The sequence below is a fragment of the Carassius auratus genome, unplaced genomic scaffold (assembly GCF_003368295.1).
Source record: "Carassius auratus strain Wakin unplaced genomic scaffold, ASM336829v1 scaf_tig00039425, whole genome shotgun sequence".
Classification (NCBI taxonomy): domain Eukaryota; kingdom Metazoa; phylum Chordata; class Actinopteri; order Cypriniformes; family Cyprinidae; genus Carassius; species Carassius auratus.
The window spans coordinates 1-23342 of record NW_020526517.1 but is presented as its reverse complement, the minus strand read 5'-3'; the positions used below and the strand labels follow the sequence as shown (position 1 = coordinate 23342).

General features: G+C 37.1%; 1 protein-coding gene across 1 annotated transcript in view; it reads left to right on the top strand.

Annotated features, from left to right (window-relative positions):
• LOC113083918 (DNA (cytosine-5)-methyltransferase 3A-like) overlaps nucleotides 1-23239 on the top strand; it is a gene marked incomplete at its 3' end in the record, with an annotated part of 28990 nt that extends 5751 nt beyond the window's left edge. The window contains exons 2-7 of the mRNA XM_026254743.1: nucleotides 5382-5721; nucleotides 11435-11481; nucleotides 11945-12091; nucleotides 21544-21888; nucleotides 22749-22907; nucleotides 23115-23239. Of these exons, the coding sequence (XP_026110528.1) occupies nucleotides 5382-5721; nucleotides 11435-11481; nucleotides 11945-12091; nucleotides 21544-21888; nucleotides 22749-22907; nucleotides 23115-23239 (1163 nt within the window). The remainder of the gene's footprint in view (nucleotides 1-5381; nucleotides 5722-11434; nucleotides 11482-11944; nucleotides 12092-21543; nucleotides 21889-22748; nucleotides 22908-23114) is intronic.
• Nucleotides 23240-23342: the final 103 nt, after the last annotated feature.

Here is a 23342-nt window from a genome sequence, read left to right as displayed (position 1 = left end):
TTACCAACATTTTACAAAATATCTTATTTTATGTTCTACAGAATGAAAGATTATACAGGTTTGTATAAATGGTTGTTGTGACTGTTCAGGGCTCAATGCTAAGGATTATTTATAATTGCACAGTCAGGCCAATGGTTCAAATTATTACTTGCCCTGACAATATTTCCCTGCCACAAACAAATTTAATAGTTCCCTTGAACATTGTTTTTGATCTACGTTATCTTGTATTTGAATAAATAAGCCAAAATTTTAGATAGAAATTCAGTTTTACAATTCTCCATTTCAATTTCAATACAACAGCCAAAACTACTGACAATTATAAAGTTCAATCAAGTGAACAGTCAGTAAATAAGAATAAAATGAACAAATTACAAGCAATAACACCATATATAGAACAAAGATACAAATTAAATGATTTAGGACTTGATTTATGTTTGCAGGTGTTCAGATACAGAAATTGAATAATCACATATAAAATAACATTTCCATATTCTTCACTTTTGCACCTTTATGTTTCATAGCCATTTAAAAAAATGTAATCATGAATTGATCCAAAAAAAGTTATTTAAATGGGTCATATGAACCCATAAAAAGAACATTATTTTGTGTATTTGGTGTAATGAAATGTGTTTGTGGTTTAAGGTTCAAAAAACACATTATTTTCCACATACTGTACATTATTGTTTCTCCTTTATGCCCCGCCTTCTGAAATGCATAATTGTTTTTTACAAAGTTTATCGTTCTGAAAAGTGAGGTGTGCTCTGATTGGCCACCTATCCAGTGTGTGTGATTGGCTGAATAACTAAAGCCTGTGACAGAAATGTTATGCCCCTTGCAGTACTGTGATGCATGTCCCGGTCAGAACACAAGACAAAAACTATATCAACCATTACAAACGGGCCATTTTTAGCATCCAGTGGCGACATAATTACAGATTATAATGATTTATACTGTCTTTTTACATGTGTTGCATCATGCTGCATAAACATAAAACCATGTCTACATTTGTGATCAGAGAAATGACAACCAACAAGCGCTGCTTGCAAAACTCGCGTTTGAGTCATCAGTGGTAAATTCTTTAAATATATAAACTTACTTACAGACTGTGAGTCAGAAGAGCCAGCATTGTAGTCTTCTCTTTCAGGATCTGAAAACAGTTCTCCATAAAATGTGCTGCACACATCTGAATATTTGGGTTGAACTGTTCTGGAACAATGTTATAAATACAACTTAACCACTGATTTCTAGTTGTGTCCTCTTTTGGAAGAACAAACAAAGTAGTTATGTTTTCACAACAAAACAGTTCAGTCCACAACATGGCTCCGGCAGCATCAGTGAGAATCAAAGTTACTCCTTTATTTGCATGAACATTTTGGCGGCATTTTGCAAATCTTCCAACATAGTGACATAGACATGTGGGGGCGTGTTTAAACGAGGCATTTTATTAATGCATGGATCAGTCTAAACTTTTATTGAGAATATCTCTTTGGGTTATAGACTTTAGTCTTTGCAACTTTAGGGATCTTATCTTTTTACGAACAGCTTATAACAATCCAAAGAGAAAGAAAAACTTGAAATCGCATCATATCGCATATCGCATTAAACTGCATGATTTCAAAATGTGAAGCAAAAACAGAATGGTCTGTCTTTAGCTTTGTGAAATCGTACTACATAAAACACCTGTATGAAAATGAAACAGCAGACGTAGTAATAGTGACGTTAATGGACAGTTATACATTGCTTGTACAGACAACCCTATATTCTTTTCTTTTTTTTGGGGGGGGGTCTTAAAATGTTCTCACAGCACCAACTGACTCTCCTCAAACAATTTGAAATCATTCCTCCCATACCACCTTCCTTCTGTAATGTCAAATGAAAATGAAGCAAATGGAAATAATAAACACTAAAGAAAGTAGAAACCCAGAATCCAACATTTGTGGGTGGCACAGTGCTGTAACCCTGCTTTTAGTCAAGTTTTCCAGAGTCACCTATAGTCTTGCTATGAGAAGTAAGATCATCAAAAGTGTGCAGCTAAACAACTTAACTGTTTTAAATCTTCTGTCATCATTAAGAGATAAGACAGCGACACAAATACTCCTTATTGAGAACGAGAAGAAGAACGAACAATCCAGCTGCTGTTTGGGAGATTATGTGTCTCCTCTAACTAGAGGAGGGTAACAGTTTGTATTGTGTCAAATGCCTGTTCGATTTCTCTTTCATGAGAATGGCTTTGACATCCTGAGGCAGCGAGGCGAAGTGGCAACTGCTCCTCTAAAGAGAAATGCCACTGTCATATTGGCGGTTCAATTCTTTGCGGGCTTGAAGTGTGTTTGTCTCAGTATAGCCAGCCTCTCAACGCAGTCTGGCTTCTCGCGCACATGCTAAGCAGGTGGTTGGATTCGATGAGTGATTTATGTGAAGGTTAAAGATTAATCACTTTGACTACAGGATGTATAGTCATACAGCACAGGGCCTTTGTGTAGTTGAGGTGGCGTGATGGCATTTTTATTCTTCTAGATGGTACCATATAAAAAAATATTTTTAAGAAATTATTTTGTATTAGTCTTATACATCAATGATGCAGTAAAAATTGATGTATAATGTATAATATCAAAATGTCTATTTCAATTTCTTTTGTTTTGTTGAAAATTCACAGGGAAAACAAAAATAGAATATACAAAAATATATATATTTAAAATATATTAGATATAACTACATTTTAAGATATATTAGTAATAAAATATATATAAAAATATATTATAATAAAACAAAGTAGTTATTTTGATTTTGAAAAAAAAATCACATTACTGTTTTTTACTGTATTGTGTGCTTTATTTTAAGTGTTTTAAAGTTATTTGATAGTGATTTGTGAGGAACAAAACAAATTTAAGACTTTACTCGCTTAAAATCTGTGAGCTTTATCTGTTGTTACCGTATCGTTAAGTGAAAAACAAATGAGTGTGTTGTGAGCAATTTCTAAGTATTATTGTTAATTAAAATTAAAACCAGAACTATAAATAAAAAAACAAAAAATAAATAAATATAAAATAAAAATGAAAACCATAAGCTGAAAGAAAAATACTTAAACTTAAAAACCCCTTTGAAGTAGAAATATTAAACACAAAACACAAAAGTGACAAAAGCACAAAACAAAATTACTAAAACTTAAATTAAAATAAAACAATAATAATATAGGGATAGCTAATTTAAAATATTAATAAATAGTTTATAAGTGATAGTTAAAAAACACTGCCAACATTTTTAAACTAGATCTGATTTATTGAATATATATATATATATATATATATATATATATATATATATATATATATTATATATATATATATATATATATATATATATATATATATATATATATATATTTATATATATATATATATATATATATATATATATATATATATATATATATATATATATATATTAGGGCTGTCACTTTTAGTTCGAAAATCGATTGCACAATCGATCGGACCAACCAAAAAAAGTTTCGAAAATGAAAATAGGGAATCGATTTTAACCAAATATGTACACTATTAATTTTAAAATAATTCAACAATTAAAAAATATAGATGTAACAAAACTTACAAACAAGCAGAGAAAGAAAATAAAGAATTCCGAAAGTGCAGTATGCCTTGCGGAAGCTAGACAGAAAAACCAGCAATTTTATGCACCAGTGACGTCGAAAGCGACCTCTTATGCTGCGTTCACACCAAACGCGAATAGAGTGTCTGGCATGAATGATTTCAATGTTAAGTCAATGTAAAGACTTACACGCCGCTTCTGGAGGTCTCGCGGCATGGTAGATGTGAATTCGCCTCATTCACGCATCTAGTTACAGGAGATTCTGAGTTATAAAAAGGACCATTGCAAGCTGACCGGCTTTTGTGGTGGAAAAATGGCAGTAATACCCCCACCTTGCGGAGCTGTACCTGAGCGTCCCTGGGACATCAGTGCGGTCGGAGCGCGTCTTCTCAGCAGCTGGACATATAGTGAATAAAAAACGCTCTGCTCTTTTACAATCGATTCAATGAAAACTTATGTCTTAAAAATCGAAAATGATTTTTTCACAAAAGTGACAGCCCTAATATATATATATATATATATATATTTTTTTTTTACAACTGTCAGTTTCTTCTTGAAGGCACACAAAGCAAAGACTTCAGGAGACTTGAAATGTGGCATCATATGGGACATGTTGTATGATAATTGTGTAGTTTATGTAGCTTTAAAGCTCTACTCTTTATGTCCATACTGCAGTAATAGTAAAGTAGAAGTAGTTATTTATTGTGCTATTTTTCTGTTTCCTCGTAGACAGATCCATAGCAACATTGTACTCACATTTCACTTAATATGTAGGAAGAGCTTCCGTATCTTCTTTGTTTCTGATTAGATTAGATGGTTCAGATAGGTAGATTAGATGTCAACACAAGGACATCGGAAATGGCCTTACACTGAGCAGACGAAAGACGAGGCCTAGACTGCAAATGAAAGAGTTTTTTACTGCAACTCGGGTCTTCCTCTTTAATTTGTGCTCTGTGATTCATAACCACTTTGAAGTAAGTAAAGGTATATGGCTGTTATTATCAGGAACCCTTCTGGAAAAGCAGTTTCTATAAAAAGAGGGGGTGCTTTAATGACAGTGTTATTAAAATCCTCATCCTCTACCTTGTTAGAGCGATGTTACAAGATGATGCAATTCTGAAAATAAAATTTCAGGGTTTCATGCACTGTTAGCACAGGCACTGAATCTACTGCTTCATGGAAAAACCCTAAGAAAACCTATGACGACAAAACACCTAATTTGCGTCATCTTCACTGGCTGCATGCAAAACTTAAACATACAGAGCAAACAGTGTCGTATGCAGGAATGAATGATGCCTTTAATGACTCACAAGATTTGAATCAGTCTAATTAATTACCGTTTGCTTAAGACGTCAAGGCGGTTATTGAATGACTTCTGATTATTTGACTTTGTGTCGTTATAGACGCATATAAAAAATGGTACTTTAAAATATTAAATATTACGTATGTACTAGAGTGGAAAATAAATATTTATTTCTGTATTCATTTTACCCTTCTAGTGCTTATTTTTCAGTGTGTAAGTTAAGTATGTTTTTTTCAAATATATTGAGTTCTGTTTTTTGGGCTTTTTGTTTTTGCATGTTGACATTTGTAGAGTTATGAAGCTTATTATTACAAAAGAGGATTGTTATGGTAAATTTGGTTCATTGTGTGTCGGAGGGCATATTTAATTAAATATTGAATCTATTGTGCTTGAATCTATTAATCTAGAGCTTCTGATTAATAATAGGTTGTAGATGCATGACTGTCCAATCTGATTATGAAATTTTCTGCTGCAGGTGGAGTGTTACGGGCCAGTGGATCAACTGGTGGGCGTGGCTAAGCAGCAAAAAGGGGTGGAGCCCCAGTCGTCTTTGCAGTCCCAGAATGGAGATGTTGAGAGGCATGAGAACAAATCGTGTGAAGGTCGCCACCCCACACTGGACAAGAATTCTGCAGAAAACGGGCTCCCACGCCAGTCGGGCTGTCACGCCGAGTCGGCCTCTGATTCAAGCCTGAGCCCATCCCTGGAGAACGGATTTGTCTCCAGCCAGGACTCCGAGAAATATGAAGAGGAGACACTGCCAACTCTGCCTCACAAGAAACGAGGGAGACGGAAACTGGAGCGGCCGACTAAATGTGAGTTATGCTCAGCCTTCCTTGCATCATGTTTCACAGCTGTCTGCTCACTGAGCCACTCGTGGGCCCAAGGCCAAGAACGTGTCATTGTGATGAAAAAATGCAGTATTTAGTCACAAAACAAGTGGGATTGTAAAATGGTTTTGAAGGCTTTGCTGCTACTAATAACTTGAAGGACAAATTATTAGTGTTAAATGAGTACATTAATATGTAAATTAGAGTAATTACGCTGCCAAAAATCAAATTTGCAAACAAAAGACACCAGCCTCCCGCTCTGTGTACAGAAGCGATTTGGCAAGATTCTCTCTCCAGCAGCGTTTGGTTTTTTCCAATAAGGTCAATCCAATCACCCTTGCCACATATCCAACGTTCTCCAACATATATTCTTTTTTCAGAACCATTCATCACTACAAAACTGTTCTGAATGTTTGTCTTTACACACAGTGTAAAGTCAGTCAGTACAAATTTAAGCTTTTTATTTTATTTTATTTTAGTTATGAGACATAAGCAGCACAGAACACACATCTAGAACATCTAGAACTTCTCTCACCAAGGGAACTTGGAGTATTTTTTAAAGAAATCCATCCAAGCAAGTGTTAAAATAAATAAAAATATTCTGTTATATTCTTTTCTTTAGTATTTCTAATAATTGATAAGAACCTTCAAACCTAATTGAAACTGTTTAGAGCAGCATCTACACAAATGCTGAATCTATTAATTACACACGTGCCTATTAGTGATGCGTGGGTCGTCTCTTAACCCGCGGGCCCCGCGGGTAACCCGCTGGTTGGGTCGGGGCGGGTAAAGAAATTGGCACTTTATTTGCGGGGCTAGTTGGGGCGGGTCATTAATTTTATTTTTAAAAACATCCATTTTATGTTGCATGCAATTTAGTGGTGGAAATTTGGATTCTTTCAAGAGATTCGCTCATCTTCAGTTCGTTCACCAAAATGATTCGTTCAGATTCGTTCACTGATTTGTTCAGAGACCATTTCTTTATAGCTATGTCACAAATATGCCAGCAAGTGGCGAAAAAGAGTGTTTTATGTGTTATGTCTTAAGACAACGTACGTATTTACTTGTGACTGATTTGGCTTTATTAAAATGTGTGCATAATCGCATTAAATAAATAGTCTAAATAAGTTGTCCAGGTGAACAAAGCACGAGGTTTTCTTGCATATTTAACATTTTAATTGTTTGGTCAGACAGTTCATATATAATATATTCACATTAATAAATCAGGTATTAAACGTGGAGTTATGTTCTATATGCTAAATATGAAAACATGCATATATGCACTGTACCTATAACTGCGCTTTGTATCTGCTGATTGCTGATCGAGATTTTCATGCTTGGCCGACTGACCCGGTTTACTCTCATTCATTTTGTTCATGAGTGAGAAGATCTCTCGATCTCGTTCAGTGAAGGGCTTATTTGTTCACTAACGTAACATTCAACAAATCACATGCTCCATCCATAACTCTTTGATAGGATGAAACCGTTCACAGAGCTGTTCACGAGCTGCGCATGCACTGCTAATAGCGGTGGGCTCGCGAACTGCTGTGGAGGGAGGAACTTCAGTGAACGAGAAATACTGTCAATGGTTTACGTGAACGAGAACGATTCATCACTATTGCAATTCCCTATAGCCTATATTAAATATTTGGAATGTATATTTTCATATTTTATTAGGTTCTTTGATAAGGTTAAGTAGCATCGTAACTTGCGTGATGTCCCGGATGCGCAAGGCGGGTCGGGTGGGTCAAGAAATTTTACTTTATTTGCGGCAGGCTGGGGCGGGCCAAATAATTTCATAAAAGCGTGACCCACTGGTTGGAAAAAAGTCAGACCCGCGCATCACTAGTACCTATTATTTTATTTTTATTAGCATTACTTAGCCTTATTTTATATTACACTTAAGATTTAGAATTGTTTATATTTAAATCATGTTTTTTATTTGATTAACATTATTTATTATTACATCAACATTATTATATTTTTGAAAGCATAACATTCATGCATTAACTAGGAAGTTAAGAGATGGAGTATTAATCTTTGGAATTGTTTTTAAAAAAAAAAGTATTCTCACTGATTTAGAAAATAATTTGAATGATTACTAAAATGCAAATCAAGAGATTTTCTTTTGTGACGTACATTGTTACGGTGTATGTTTGATTTAAGTTCTGCCTCAAAAGGCAATGCAATAGAAAGTTATGTTGACTGTTTTTGTCAGTATATTATTGCACAGCACCTGTTTTTTTTTTTTTTTTTTCATCCCTTGTTACAATTCTGAAGCTCACAGCTCAGCTTAAACGTGTTTATTTTTTGTGTTTATCTATTCTGAGATGCTCCTGAATATAGCACTGTGCTCCAGTGTGATGGCGATGCCAGTTATCAGACTTCACTCTCTCTCTCTCTCTATCTCTCTCTCTCTTTTCATACTGTGGGGTCAGGTATTGACCTTGATGAGAGGAGTAAGTGAAGGCCGGGTAGACAAAGCGGTGTCTCTTCTGGCAGCCTGCCTTGATTGGGTGCAGTGCATGGGAGACAGCAGGTCTGTGTTGTGGCCACTCTCTCAGTGGGGGCCGTGCCAGGTGCATGGCACAATGCCCTCAGCACTGATCCTACATCAGTCTCCCTTAACCCACTTTATGGCGATAGACGCCAACATGTAGACCAATGTAAAATGCTATAAAGTCTAGACAGTCAATTTATAATTGGAAATCCAGTAAAACGTCATATACCAAATAAACAAAGTATGTGCTGTTTGCTAGCACTGCTAACAATGCTATCGTCACAGCGTAGGTCAGACAAAGATGAAGGAGATGTGGATCTCAGAGCAGCATTTAGTGACAAAGTAAATAAAAGTAAAAATAAGGAAATGCGGCAGCTAAACCCATATGTTTATACAAAAACGACAATATGATGAAGAATTAAATACACAATACACTAAGGAGTTGAACAAGGGATAGGTGGGAACATAATGACAACCAGCTAGACACAGTGATAAGAGAAGAAACAGGATATAAACTACAGACAAACACAACAGAACAAAACCTCGACAAAAATAAGAGTCTTTGACCAATAAACTGTGGTAGCTATAAAGGTGCATTTACATGAAACATGAAAACATGATAATTTTTTTACATTTTTTCACCCTCAGGGCATCCAAAATCTAGGTGATTTTATTTTCTTCAGTAGAACAGTAAAGATTTTTAGCTCTGACAATACCCTTGGCTCCTGACAGTAAAGCATGTAAAGTGAATAAAATAGTCTTAAACAACTCACCTTGGTGCTCGTATCAGTGGCTCACCAGTTTCCTCAGTGAAGTGTTGTGTTGGAGGAACTGGAACGTTGTAAGAGTTGGCAAAAACAATGGTTTCATAGGATTATTTTCTTGCATAGACCTCGATATATATTTCCAGAAGCCACAGATATTCTGTGTAGCCTGATATGCTTTTTTGACTGTCAAATTGACAGTTAGGCATTGACTAGGACCACGGTTTCAGCTAAAAATTGACTTTACTGTTCTGCTGGAAAAATAATCACCTACATCTTGGATGGCCTGAGATTGAGTAAATAAACAGCAAATGGGGTTCCGTATTCTGTTAAACAGGTCTTGTTGCTTCCAGTTCAAGTGTTTTGTATGTGCTCTGCTTAATGGACATTTAAATGGCTCATTCGCCCACACACGTCTCAAATGATGCACTTGATAAGGACTTGCGGACTTGTAGCCTGCCCCGTATGGTGTGCCAGTTGTCATTTTAGGTTTCAGAATGGTGTTCACAAGCTCCACCTTTGTGGCCACTCTGTGCCCTTGTTGAAGCCTTTTGTTGGGCTCTCACTAGTGTGAACTTTACAGCAGACAGTTATCCAGCAGTAAATGTGGCAAAGTGTAGACGCTGAGGTGTAATAATTATCACATTTCTTTGTAAGCAATATTGAGGCTGTGACTGTAATTGTAGGCTGGAAGCTCTTTTAATATCCAATTATGAAGTGATATTCATTTGCAATACATAAAAGATGCAATTTCAACTGGTTGAGTGAAAGATGACAGTTGTTTTGAGTGAATTAAGCCTTTAACAAACTCACATTTAAAGAGTACTCCACCTGTAAGGATCCCCCTAGTGTTCCTGTTCTAGAGTACCGATTGATTGTCTACAGTTGTTCAGTTCTAGAGGTGTAAAGAGGGAACTCTTGGGTCCTGATTAGTGTGTTTTGCTGAGCTCAGTCCATTCCAACAACAAAGCTGCCTTAAAGTCACTACCTCTGTTTGCCAGACTTCACTAACCTGACACTAACCGCTAAAAGATAATTGCACCTAGAAGCTGTTTGTCAATAATTAGCTCAATCCCACCAAACATTTGAATGAATCATGAACTCTGTGTAGTCAAAAAGATCCATTTTGCTTTGACTGACAGAGGATGGGCAAGTACAGCCGTACCTGTGTCATTTTTATACCTCTACCTCGAGGGCACAGGATGGATTTCAGTCCAGTGAAGGAGAAATGGACGGTCTGAACATGCAGGCTGGCATGTGCTTAAACTGGCACGCTGGAGGCTTGATGGGCACAGTGTGCCAACCACGCTCAGAAACCCAGTGACCTTGGCAGTCTCGGTGGAATGAACCCCTTCCTCACCGTACAGACAGATTGCTTATTTCCGTCGAACGACAGTGAAAAGAGGAAGAGACAGAAAGATGCAGCGAGAGAGGATTTGCACATGCTCTAAATGTGAAGAGGACTCGCGGGTCAAAGCCTTTTGTTTTTGCTGGGTGTGTGTGCTGCTTCACTGGCAGGCTTTTGATGGCTCTTGTGAAGAAAACAAGCTCTCAGGTTTTCCCCGCGGCCTCTCAACGCTCAAGTGTTGTGATGTGGCTGGGTGATGGAGCTTTGATAGACTTCAAACAGATCTTCTTTAGGCTAGTGGGTTATTAAAATGGGTGCTGTCTACTTCTTTTGGCTTCATGTCAACATAGTGACGTTATTCATTTATGCCGTGACAGACTGCCTGTAAGCCTGGTCTAAATCTCACAGATCTATTTATATGAAGATGTCCTGTTCATCATTTATACTTAAAGATTAGAAAATTAGGTATTTAGGATTCTTTCATGCACTAATTTAAATATTACCGTTATTAAAAAAAGCTGTTGTAAGTTTACAATTATAGTACAGATAGAACAGCTGGCTCTAGTATTATCATGATGGGCAGTAACATATGCATTATAGATCTCAATTATATTTTTTAAATTGTAACATTTTGGTGTCACACATAAAGAAACCATGTTATATGTAAGTACATATTGCCCTGTGGCAATTTTCACAGCACATATGTAGTATATGTGCTAACAAGTCTTTTCGATAGTGATTGACTGACATTAATACGCAGTTTCTAAAGTTCTCCAAGACTTTAATTTAGTAACACGAAGACCTCGAGCTAAAACGGGCCAGCTTCCTGCTGCTTTTGGCTTCTTAGCTTTTTATTTAAACTCTTTTACAAGTAAACAACTGCACACAATTGAGAATAGTTTATTTTGGCTCAAAGCTATTTTATGCTTGCTCTTCCGCGTAAAAGCCTTGTGAAATTTTCTGGTGATGCTAAAATATCACTGAGGCCTTATACTGCAGATTGATGAAGACAGATTTCCGTTGACAAATCCAGACTATCAGAAACATTTCAGGTAATCGCTTGTTCTTGTGGCTGTTTCCCTTTAGACGTGGAGCACAAGGAGGACGAGAGTGGGGACTCTGCAAAGAATGAGGTAAAACTGTCTTCCTGTTGTGTGCCTGTCTGTGATATATGTGTGTACGTTTTGCTAGTTTCTGTCTGTCGAAATTCTAACTTTTCCGATAATTGCTCAAGATCTCCTACGAAGATGGCGTTAATGTGGAACCTGTTTTTCCAGCTACATGATTATGAAAGAAATGGTACCCCAGTGGTGAAATATCAAATACACTTGGTCCTCTGCTTAAAAACAAGGGTCCCTATTCTTCACCAGCCATGGGCAGATGGGTTTTGTCAGGCTGCTCGAACCCCCTCTTAGTTTGAGAGTCCCCCACCAGCCCATTCGCAAAATGCTCCAAAATCGTTCGCAGACAAACCACTTACTTCCTTCCTTCATTTAGGATCGCACAGATAGATAAGCACACTAAAACAGAGAGAGAAACGGTCGTTAATTTTTTTTCATTTCCTTTTTTTTTTTTTGGTTGTGTCCCTTTAAACAGGGAGCTCGAGGGAGGCTTCGTGGGGGAGTGGGCTGGGAAGTCAGCCTCCGTCAAAGACCCATGCCCAGAGTAACCTTCCAAGCCGGTGACCCTTATTACATTAGCAAGAGGACCAGGGAGGAGTTGCTGGCCAAGTGGAAGTTGGAGGTGAGTACCACTGCTCACCACTGTCCCAGAGGAAGAGCGATAGGGAGCCTGTCAGCATTTCTATGATAGCAGCCAGAAACGTTTGCCAGGGCGAGAGTGCCGAATAAATTCCGCGAAAACCAAGTGTATTTGATGAGTCATTTGATCTCACATGAAGGTACCATTTATTTCATGAGACGTCTTGCTGGCTTCTTCTCACACTGAAAATCCACTGGTTTCCTCATTATAACCATGCACAGGCATGTTTGTTATGAATGAAGTAGCCAATCAGAGGCGTTAAAATTGGTAATGGCAGTTTCAATTTTTTTCTGTTTGGTTATGAACCATTCTTAGAGTTTTTTTATTTATCAGTATTATAAATATTTGTTTTCTTATGTATATATTTGCATGCTTATTTTGTGTATTTTGTATTTATCTTTAGCTTATAATGGTTTATTTCGAATTTATACAAAATAGTGGAATTGTAATATCCATTAAATGAAAATTGTATCAACTTTCGGTATCGGTGTATACCTAGTTGTGATTGACAGAGCGTTTTTGTATAGACAAATTTTAGCTCCTGGTTAGGACCAGGGTCATTCCTAGTATGAGACGGGGCCAAGTGCAAGTAGAGGGTGTGGCACCCTCTTAAAAGATGGGGTCCGGCACGGTTGTCCCGGTTGGACCACCCCAAGAAGAGCTCCAGTTGGCCTTTCTACTGTTTAATTATAATACTTATTAAAGTACTTTGCTGATTATTGGAGACAACTGGAATAATCTAAGACCAAGAATGCGACATTTCATCATTTCACTTTTTTTTTGGTTAGGTAGTCTGTGTCATGTTGAATCTCTATACACGTTACATCAACGTGCAGGGCTGAAATTGTTGTGATGTGTCTTGACTTGAACGTGCAGTCAGATTTCTGTTCCACTAGTGGCACCAAAATAGGTTTCCAGAACGCTCCTCCGGTCTGTCATTGGTCTTTCAAATAGATAGTCCCTCCCTAGAGTTATTTTTCCAGTTTAATATGAGTTAAGGGACAAATTATGGGGTAAGGTCAGTTCACAACAAGAACAATAACTATAGTTCACACAAAGAGGCTATAATCATGCACTGCAGTTTTGTCATCTGATGATTTAAATGCTTGAGGTCTTTAAAGTAAGGTGTATTCTAAATTATCTCTCAGTGTTTTTATTATTCAGCTTTAAGTCATTTCATCGATATTGTTCATATGTGTTGTTATGGTTATAGTTGGGGAGTGGTTTATGCTTTTCTCAGAGAATTAGAACAATTAATAAAGCTTAATACAGTAGTTATCATTAATGTCCTTAATTTGAACAAGCCTTTACCGATGGGATACAAAAAAGTTCAAAAGAGCCCTCATTTATTATCCACCAATATGGCCAATCTCTAATATCATTGCAGGTATGGGAGGTTGACAGTTCTCCAATCAGTACTGTGTTGCATGGTGAGAACTGCTATGTTACATAACATTTTTTTTCCCTCGGTAACTAAAGGGAGCCGACCAGTCGACATCAAGCTCCCCCAGCCCCCAGCTTCTTTTCTCTGGCCCTCGCCACACTGTGTTTGGGGATGAGCCATAAAAGTGTCAGAGATCCCAGAAATATGGCCAAATTAGCCGGACACACAGTTGTCTCGTGAGTGGACATCGTAAAATTCCAGAGAAATGGGCGTTTCACATTCTTCACGCAGAGAGAAGGAATCCTCCACTGGGAGCCTGGGAATTTTTTTTTCTCTGAATAGGCACATTGTGGAAGAGCCCAGATCGTAACATGTCATTTCTCTGTTTGCTCTCTGATGGTCTGTGCAGTCATGTTTTCTGGATGCACTCTGCACCGGACTAAACAATGCAACAGGAAACCCTATTGAAGGGGGCCTTGACATGTTTCCTTCCTCTGGCTACGAGGCACATACACTCAGCAGAGCTTTGTTAGCGTTGAAGGGTTTGCCCTAAGGGGGGTATAAAACCCATCCTGCTTTCACTTTCTGTAAGTTAGGGGGATCATGTCTCCTTTTTTTTTTTTAAGAAGTACCCAACGCTACAGTAGATTCCTCTTTCCCACCCCCATCCCGTTCCCTTCACTCCTCCCACACTCCCCTCGCTGCACTCTCTGCAGTGGAAATGAACTCCGTACTATGGATATAAGGGTGAAGATGAGGTTTACAGCGAATTTCCAGCGCTGCTTGCAAGACAGCCTCCTGGACAGCCGCCAACATTCTGCAAGTCCTCTCTAGCCAACCAGAATTCCTTTTGGGAACCACCTGACCCTGAATTCCCAGACAAAGAAATGTTCATGCTTTCTTTTTTTTTTTTTTTTTCTTTTTTTTTTTTGAAGCGGTCTCTAGTGAGCCAAGAGTGGGGTAAAAAAAAAAAAAAGCGACTCACACATTGGATTTAAAGTGCCGAGTGCAGGCGTGTATGGGTAGGTCGGCTGACATGTTTGTTGTTGATAGCGCAGGGGACAGTGTGCATGTCTGAGTAGACTTGCTGGAAGAGGAATATGCTGACTTCAGGTATTTCCAGGAGACTTGTTACGGACCATCTGCCCCGGGTAGCTTAAAGGAAACACATCTCTTTAAAACCAGAGTGCCGGACTGGGCTTAAAAACATTGCAAGTACAAGACAAAATGGTTTGCTTCAAAGTGTTTTTTTTATTTTTTTTTAGCCTATATGTTATCAAAGGGGGATTGCAGAGAGCTGAATGTATTTCCTGTTTTACTACCTCTGCAGGATGTTGTGCAGAGGGCAAATCTTTGGCTTTGTTCACGTTTGAAAGTTTGTGCTTAGTTTTTAAGTGTGGTGTGATATGACAGTGTGCTTTTTGTGGTTATTTATACAGTTGGGTTGTTAAAACATAGCATGTTTTAGCTCAAACTAATGCTTTCAAACTTGTTTTAAAATGAAAGTCGTGCTTTTGAGCTTGAAAACAAAGATGATATACTTCTTTCAGTTTGTCAGATTTGGGTCTGTACCGTAAATGCATAAAAACGGTCAGCAGTTGTTGCTTGTGTTGTAACGGAAATGCGGTGCATGTCTTTTTAAGGGTATGCAAATATGAATGAACCGAGTGAACCCAGGAACCGCATGTGATTAGTGCATTGCCAGCACTCGCTCATACTCTGAGTCAAGGCTGCACAGACTGAAACAGGCAGACTTTTGCACTTCAGCTTTTGACGATTAATTCGCGATTTAAGGAAATAGCAAGATTTTAGACTAAAACAATTGTATGCAGCTTGAAGCAAACAAAAAAAAGTTTTAACATTAGGATACTTAGACTAAGACTCATTTTGCATGCCTGACCTCTGCTGCACTTCTAATTACTGAGTCTTTAATGGACCCAGCACAATCACAAACTAAATGCATCCTCTATTCTCTGGGCTCGGGAGACTAAAAAGTGAACAGACTTTGTTCGGCCTCTCACAAAGTCGCATCAAAATAAATCGGATTGTCACACACTAGCAATAGCCATTCAACCCCTGCCTGCTGGAATTTTAGTGTGCGCTGCTGTGCTGCCGGCATTTGAATTAATACAGACTGTTTCTTCATATTGTTCAAAGTTTAAGGGAAACATTAGCTATAAAACATTATTTATTTTGAAACGGTTCCTTAAGGTTGTTTTTTGTGTGTGTGCTGCAAGACAGATTTGTCAGCAGTGTTTAACATGTTTGGATTTTTAACATTTAAATTGCAGTAAAAAAAAAAAATTATATATATATATATATATATATATATATATATATATATATATATATATATATATATATATATATATATATATATATTGTAGGAGACTCCCAAAACAATGTTAGGAACCTTAAAAATGGCATAATAGGGGCAGTTTAAGATGTTTAATTTAAAAACCAAAACTTCACTCCATTGCTTCTGGCTAAAATATAATCCATAATAACACTTCCTCCAGTGAATCCGTATCATCTGAATCAGGAGAGTAGTATACACAGATCAAGCACTGTTTACAAGTGAAAACAGCCCAAAACGGTTCCAAGGAAATCTCTCAGTGGATTTTGATTGGAGAGTACAACAGATTATGGGTTTTTCTTTTTTTTTTTTTTACTGGAGTAAGCATTTTTATTGATTATGAAATGGTATTTTGTCCAGAAGTGACAATTAAATGGTTTAAGTTAAGTTAACAGTTAAAACTGACAGTTATAAATGTTTCTTAAAAAACAGTTATTTCACATCACAAGATGTTATTGGAGTACTTGTGGATTATTATATTGTTTTATCAGCTGTTGGAATAATAACAGCTTCATTCTTACGCCACCCATTCACTGCAGAGGTTCTATTGGTGAACAAGTGATATAATGCTAATTTTCTCCAAATTGGTTGTGATGAAACAATTAATTAAATACATTTACACTTTAAATTTATAATAACTGTATGTTATAATTTTTGTCTAATATTTTTAGTCAAAATAACATGAATGTATTTTTTAAATAATTTAATAGAAATATTAATTTATATTTGATTATGATTAGGGATGCACCAATGTATCGGCCGCCAATATTTATTGGCTGATTCTTTCTCAATTTACAACCATCAGCATATCGGCTATATAAGAAAAAAGGCCGATATAACAGACCGATGTTGTATTAATTAACTGCGTGAAGGCACTGAGCTGTATAATGTCTGATGTCTTTCTTAAGTGTAGCGGAACTCATTTAAATGATGACCAAAACTTTACTGATGTTTTATTAAGTTTATTGCGTCCTTTTTCACTCCAAAAAAATCACCATAAGAGCTTAACAAAACACAGCACAAGAAGTGCACATTAAACACTCTCTCAGTTGTATTATCATCAACATACAACGAATTACACACAACACTTATTACAATTAACAGTAAACAAATATATACAGATCTCATGCGTTTTCCGGGGATGCTTAATAAACTGACAAACTTTATATCTGAAGAACTGCATGCTTTCATTACCCATATAGCTCCGTAGACTAGAAAACCGTAGTCAAAATAAGAGTCCAGCCTCCTTAAAGGAGATCTCTTACATATTTAAACTTACATTTCTGTTACAATAAAGGATTAATATGTTATTTTACATTTGTTTATTGTATTTCTGTACCTGAAAACTGTTGAAAACTGTTAAACCTACCCAAAAAGCATTGTTTATTTAATATGTGTCTTTGTTTTGTTGTATTTATGTAGACCTGTTGAATGTTAAATGGATCCAATCCATGTTCATTAGAAATTGTTTAATGATGTAGAAATAAAACTGCAAGTTTAATTTAAAGCAGTAGTTTTTGAACTTTGGTGATTTTAAACCATGATCAAAATACTATCTATTTTGATGGCAAAATTTCAAATAAGAGAGAAAGTGACAAATAGTGGTATCGGTATCGGAATCGGAAAGTGTAATTTAAAATCGGTATCGACCCCAACAAATCCTATCGATGCATCACTAATTATGATTCTTTCTTCCCCAAAGAAGCTATTATAACTGTATAGCTGTATAGATCACTATTAGTAACTATAATTTTTCAGTTTATCACAGAAACCGAATAGTTTAATTTGTAAGGCATGTAAGTAATACTGTCTTTTCATGCCTATGTCATATGAACAGAAACACATTTAAAGGGCTGAACATGCTAAATAATAGGCCTACAGGCATCAATTTGCAGTAGCTGATTGTGGAATTGACTTGAATCATCATGGTATATAAAAAAAATTACAAGTTGGGATAAAGAATTTGCTAGAGGAGCTTTCTTGGAAAAGAGGCTTGGTTGATCATTGTAATGTGGAGAGCAGCTTAAGGTTATGGGTGTTTCCTTTCAGATATAGGTAATGCTCCTAAAGGCTGAGCTGTACTATAATTCATCACACCAGCTTTAACATAGAGCTTAAAAAAACAAAAAACACTTTCTCACAAGGTTACCCTTCTTAAATTTCAGAATTTGACTTATGTGCACTGTGTATAAGATCTTTAACTAAAAAGGTTAGTTTATCACAGTTCTGTAAGTTTCTGTATTATTTTATGTGGCTTTTTTTTACTTAAATGAAAGTGCTGCATTACAGTACATCCACATTTTTAGTCCCATAGTGGCTTAAAAGTAAGTTTTCTTAGTGCTGATGCTGAGATTTACATCTCATTACTTCAGTGGCTGGAGGATATTCTTTGTTAGTTAGAAATGTAAGACTTGGACTAGTTTCAGAACCACTCTCTCAAAATAGATATCAAGATCTGTGTTTTTTATATTTTTAACTGGCTTTTTATAAGATATTTCATATTTATTCCTCTATAAATTGGACAACCATACAGCAAACTACTTTTCTTTGTATTATCATATACACCCAAAACTTTATATAAACTAAGACTTAAGTGTTTTTTTCATACTCATAAACAACAACACTGGTTATTTTAAGCTCTCTGTTGTGCATGACATACTGCTGATATATAGTTATTCCTGAGCTGGGCCATGTGTTTGTGGCTGACAAAGACTGTAAAGTACTGTACTCCTGGAACCTTCCCCCTTTCCTTCCTTCTCGTCTCCCCCTCCCTCAATTCCAAGAGCCAGACTCGCTACAGTGAGGCCCCTGAAGAGGGGCATTTACAGCTGGGGGCGAAAAAAAACAGGTCCAGAAGCAAATCTCCACTTATAGCCGTAATGCTTTCCTCTCCTCCCCCAGTTTTTGTGCAGTCAATGTTATATTGATTTCTTCATTTTTATATATAAGTACCCCTTTCAAACTCTTCCTGAGTCTACATTGTTCACTCCCTGTCACTGTACATTTTGATACACTACAGTTGCCTGCAGTATTGGCTGCCTTTGTCTTTATTTATGATCGGTTTTGACAGTCCTGTAGTATCTATGATAGCTTTGAAACTTGAAGTCTGAGTTGTGTGTGGGTTCTATATCAACATTTTTACTCTTTATCAGTTACATAGGGTGAGTTTGACTTGTTGCGTGGAATGTAGATTGTGTACATTTCGAGTTAACAGAGCCGCAAGCATGTGAGATGAAATCAGCCTTGCGTAGCTCAAGATAATATATATATTTTTAAATAAGTGTTTTAGATTTAAATTATACTCTGATTTAATCTTATTTGTATGCTTGACTTTAAATGATTGGACTAAGATTACATGAATGTTAACTCATGCCACTGGTGTATGACATAAAATCTTATATATGGTACAAGTAATTGTACATCATGGTAACAGTAGACACCATAATGTAGTTATTTTAGATAAAAAAAATGCTTTATTTTGAAAGACCATGATGTGATGTCTAGTACCGAATAATCTAGTTATTTAAATAGTTTTGAAAAAAAAAATCTGCATTAATTTAAAATATTCATAACAATGAGAACAGTGTGAAACAATTTGCCACATGAATATGTCTAATATGGTATAAACAGTGTAGGAACATCTCAGTGTTATTTCCATTTCATGGTGGGTCTCAACTTTTGTGACTCTGAGGTCCCCCCTTTCTCACATTCAAATAATTAATAGAACTTAATGATTTTAAATTTTAAAACATTGTTCCTTTAAAGTAAAAAAAAAAACAACAACAACAAATATTGAAAAAACAGGGAAAGATTTTGGGGATGTAGAATTTGTTTGACCTTCTTTGTAACTTCTTTTTATTCTTTGTATCATGTAAAAAATTACTTTGGTAAAACATTGTTTTATTTATTAAAAGCATTTTAAATACTGCTGCTCTAATTGCTACTGCTTTATTTAAAAAAATAAGAAACTATCAAATCTAACAAGTATCAGTTACAAGTATCAGTATACAGTATGGAGTCCCCCAAGGCTCTGTATTATTTCCTCTGAAGTTTTGATGGTCTTCCTTAGGACAGCCTAGCTGATAGCCTCCTTTTTGGAGCTTTTTATTAAACTTCTCATGTACCGATGGAGTGCAACATCCGCTAAGTTCTATCAAATGCCTTGAAATATCAAAGACATTTTTTTTTAAATAACTCCAACTGAATTTGTCTGAAAGAAGAAATTAACATACACCTAGGATGACTTCAGGGGGAGTAATTTATGGCTTGATTTTCATTTTTGGCTGAACTGACTCTTTAATGATGCAGTTTAATGTTTCCTTTATACCACATACCCCAATTAAGAAAACTGAAGAGTGGGTAGAGTAAAGCAATTCCCTGCTAATAAATTCTGACAAACAGCCTATATCCATTGGACATAGAACTATAAATCTTGTCACTCAAATGCAATTTGCACCTGGAAAAATTTCTTATGATCATCTTCTATGATTAAGGACCTGAATGGTACACTTGATAGCAATTTTTTTTTATTACAGTATTCTTCAACCTTACAAATATTCCTAAGTTACAAAACATTCTTTGCTTGCTCATTTTGAAACAACATGAATTATGTACAGTGCTATACAAATTAAAAATGTACTATTTTAAGATCTTGCAGCTCCTTTCAGAAGTTTACCCAGACTTGATTGAGAACCACTGGTATATACAATCATACGGCCCAGTACTGCAGAGATAAATATAGGCATATATGCACAAAACCGCATGCTTAAACTTAAATATTCTTTCCACAGTTAACCACGGTCAAGGACAAACAGCCTGGCACATATGGCCCAGCTCATCGAAGCAGCCAGTGAAGCTATATAGATATTTATAAAGTACAGTGGGGCTTCTTAATTTGAGGGGCCACATGTTTTTACTCCACACTTATCCTGTCTATTCATGCACACTCATGAGCTCTTGGCTCCAGAGCTTCTCTCCCCCCTCTGTGGGCTTATATGAATGTATAGTCACTGTAATGGAGGGAGTGAGCCTAAAGAGAAACTTTGGGAGCGCTTTTTGGGGATGGTTCCAACCATCTTCTCCACACACAAACACACACATGCACACACACACACACACACACACACACACACACACACACACACAGGTGACTCTGCCAGGTTTACGTGTGTGTGAGAGTGAAATTGGAGATGGAGTTGGACCCCAGCAGCAGAGAAAGTACAGCTGTGAAAGAGATTCACGTGCGAGTGAGAGAGAACGAGAGGATGAGAGAGGTGCAGCTGTTGGGGATTTGCTGTGAGCTGCTTAAGTCATGGCTTGGCTCGTGTCTTCTGTTTTTGACCTAATAGCTTAGAGTCAGGTTGGACAAACTCGCTGAACTCTCCAGCGCGCATCCATCTCAGCCACGGGGGGAGCTCTCATTGTTACGAAGTAATCGCTCACAGCTTTCACTGCAATGAAAAGGGTACTGTTTTCACAGGTTTTCTGCCACTTATCACACTCAAAAGGAGGGCACTTGTTCTTTATCAAAAGGATGGGGATATTTGTGTTGGCACGTGGGATTAAAGTACTATAAACAAACCGAGCTGTCACCATTACTCAAGCGCTGAACTGTGCTATTCTCAGGAAAAGCCCACTGCTGTTCCATGTGCTTTACCTCCTTCTCTTCCTGTCCCGCTGTTCCCTACGTTGCAGGCAGAGAAGAAGGCGAAACTGGTGTCTGTGATGAACTCAATGGAGGACCATGGCGAGGTAGAGTCAGAGCCTCAAAAAGACAGCTCCTTAATCAACGTCCCACTACTCTTTTCTCCACCAACACTGCCAACGCAGCAGCAACCACCACAGCCTCAAGCTCAACCTCAGACCAACCTCAAACCCCAGCCTTCTCCCCAACAGCAACCTCCACCTTTCCAACAGCAACAGCAGCAGCAGCCTACAGATCCAGCCTCTCCAACTGTTGCCACCACCCCAGAGCCCGTATCTATAGGGGACAGAAACAAGACCTCACCCAAGTCCACTGACACAGAGTTGGAGTACGAGGTACCAGTAGCTTCATCATCATCATGGTGGTTTGGAGTTGATTGTTTTGAAATATTGTATACAATGCTGTAGATATTTTGTGATTTGGGAGGTTCGTTCTGCAGTTGTAGCTTATAAGTTAGCCGGATAAGTTCTGTGATAAATGTGGGATTTTCTGTTGTTCAGTGGCTGCTTAGAGTTTATTTCGTTTCATTATCAAGGCAAAATAACTGACTTTGGAACCTGCTTACTGAAAGGCCAATAATTCTCAGAGGAATCCCAGTATTATGCCATGTTATCCTGGAAATTATCTGGCTAACCAGATTTGAAAGCTAGGTTTAAGCAGTGGGCCTGTCTTCTGCTAGAGAGTTTGTTTAATATGACTTTTGGAAGTAATTTTGAAACTATTGTAGTACAGCTCTTTGCCTTAAGGTGTGTTCACATTAAAGTTTCTGGAAAATTTTGTGTGCAAAAAAATGTCCACTGTGTAGAAAAGAAGAATCTCTCACATAGAAGACACTTAAAAACCAAGCAGCTTTCTTTTGATCATATTGGTGAATCCACGTCACCAACTCGAACTTATTGAAAAATTCATGTAGGAAAACATTTCACCCTTATCACTTTTGAAAAAAGTTCAAAACCACCAAGTTACACCAGAACAGCAGTTTCACTACAACAACTGCAGTTCAACTGTCATGTTTAAAGGTTGGCCCATTTATAGCAATCACCATAGAGTAATCATACAGGCTGAAAATCAAAACAGTAAAAATAAATATAATTAAAGATAATGCAAAAACACAGGTTATGTTATGGTCAGTACCGATTTTATTGTATTTATGTAATGTGAATGAAATCCTCCATCCTTTGTTTGTATATTGCAGGATGGCCGAGGTTTCGGCATTGGTGAGCTAGTCTGGGGAAAGTTACGAGGATTCTCCTGGTGGCCTGGACGGATCGTGTCCTGGTTAATAACTGGACGCAGTCGGGCGGCTGAAGGAACTAGATGGGTCATGTGGTTCGGTGACTGCAAGTTTTCTGTGGTACGTTTGTATTGTAGCAGAAGGTGTAAAACAAATTGATTCTTAAGGGGATTATTTCAATGTTCAGGAAACAATGCACGTTAAAGCGATAGTTCACCCAAAAATTGAAATTCTGTCATCATTTACTTGCAACATTGGGTGTTGACAAAGGTTGCATTGTAACCTGGATCATGTTGGAAATGTTTTGTTTCATTTTTTCCCTGGTAGGTCTGTGTTGAGAAACTGTTGCCTTTAAGTTCCTTCCACAACGCCTTTCACCAGCCAACCTACAATAAACAACCAATGTACAAGAAAGCCATTTTTGAGGTGCTACAGGTAGGAATTTGTTTGTGGTACAGAGGATTAGACTAATCAGATTTTCTCTAGTTTATCGTTGTATTTCTTATTAATATCTCAGACCAGCAAAAATCTCTCTAAAGAAAATGTTTGAATGCC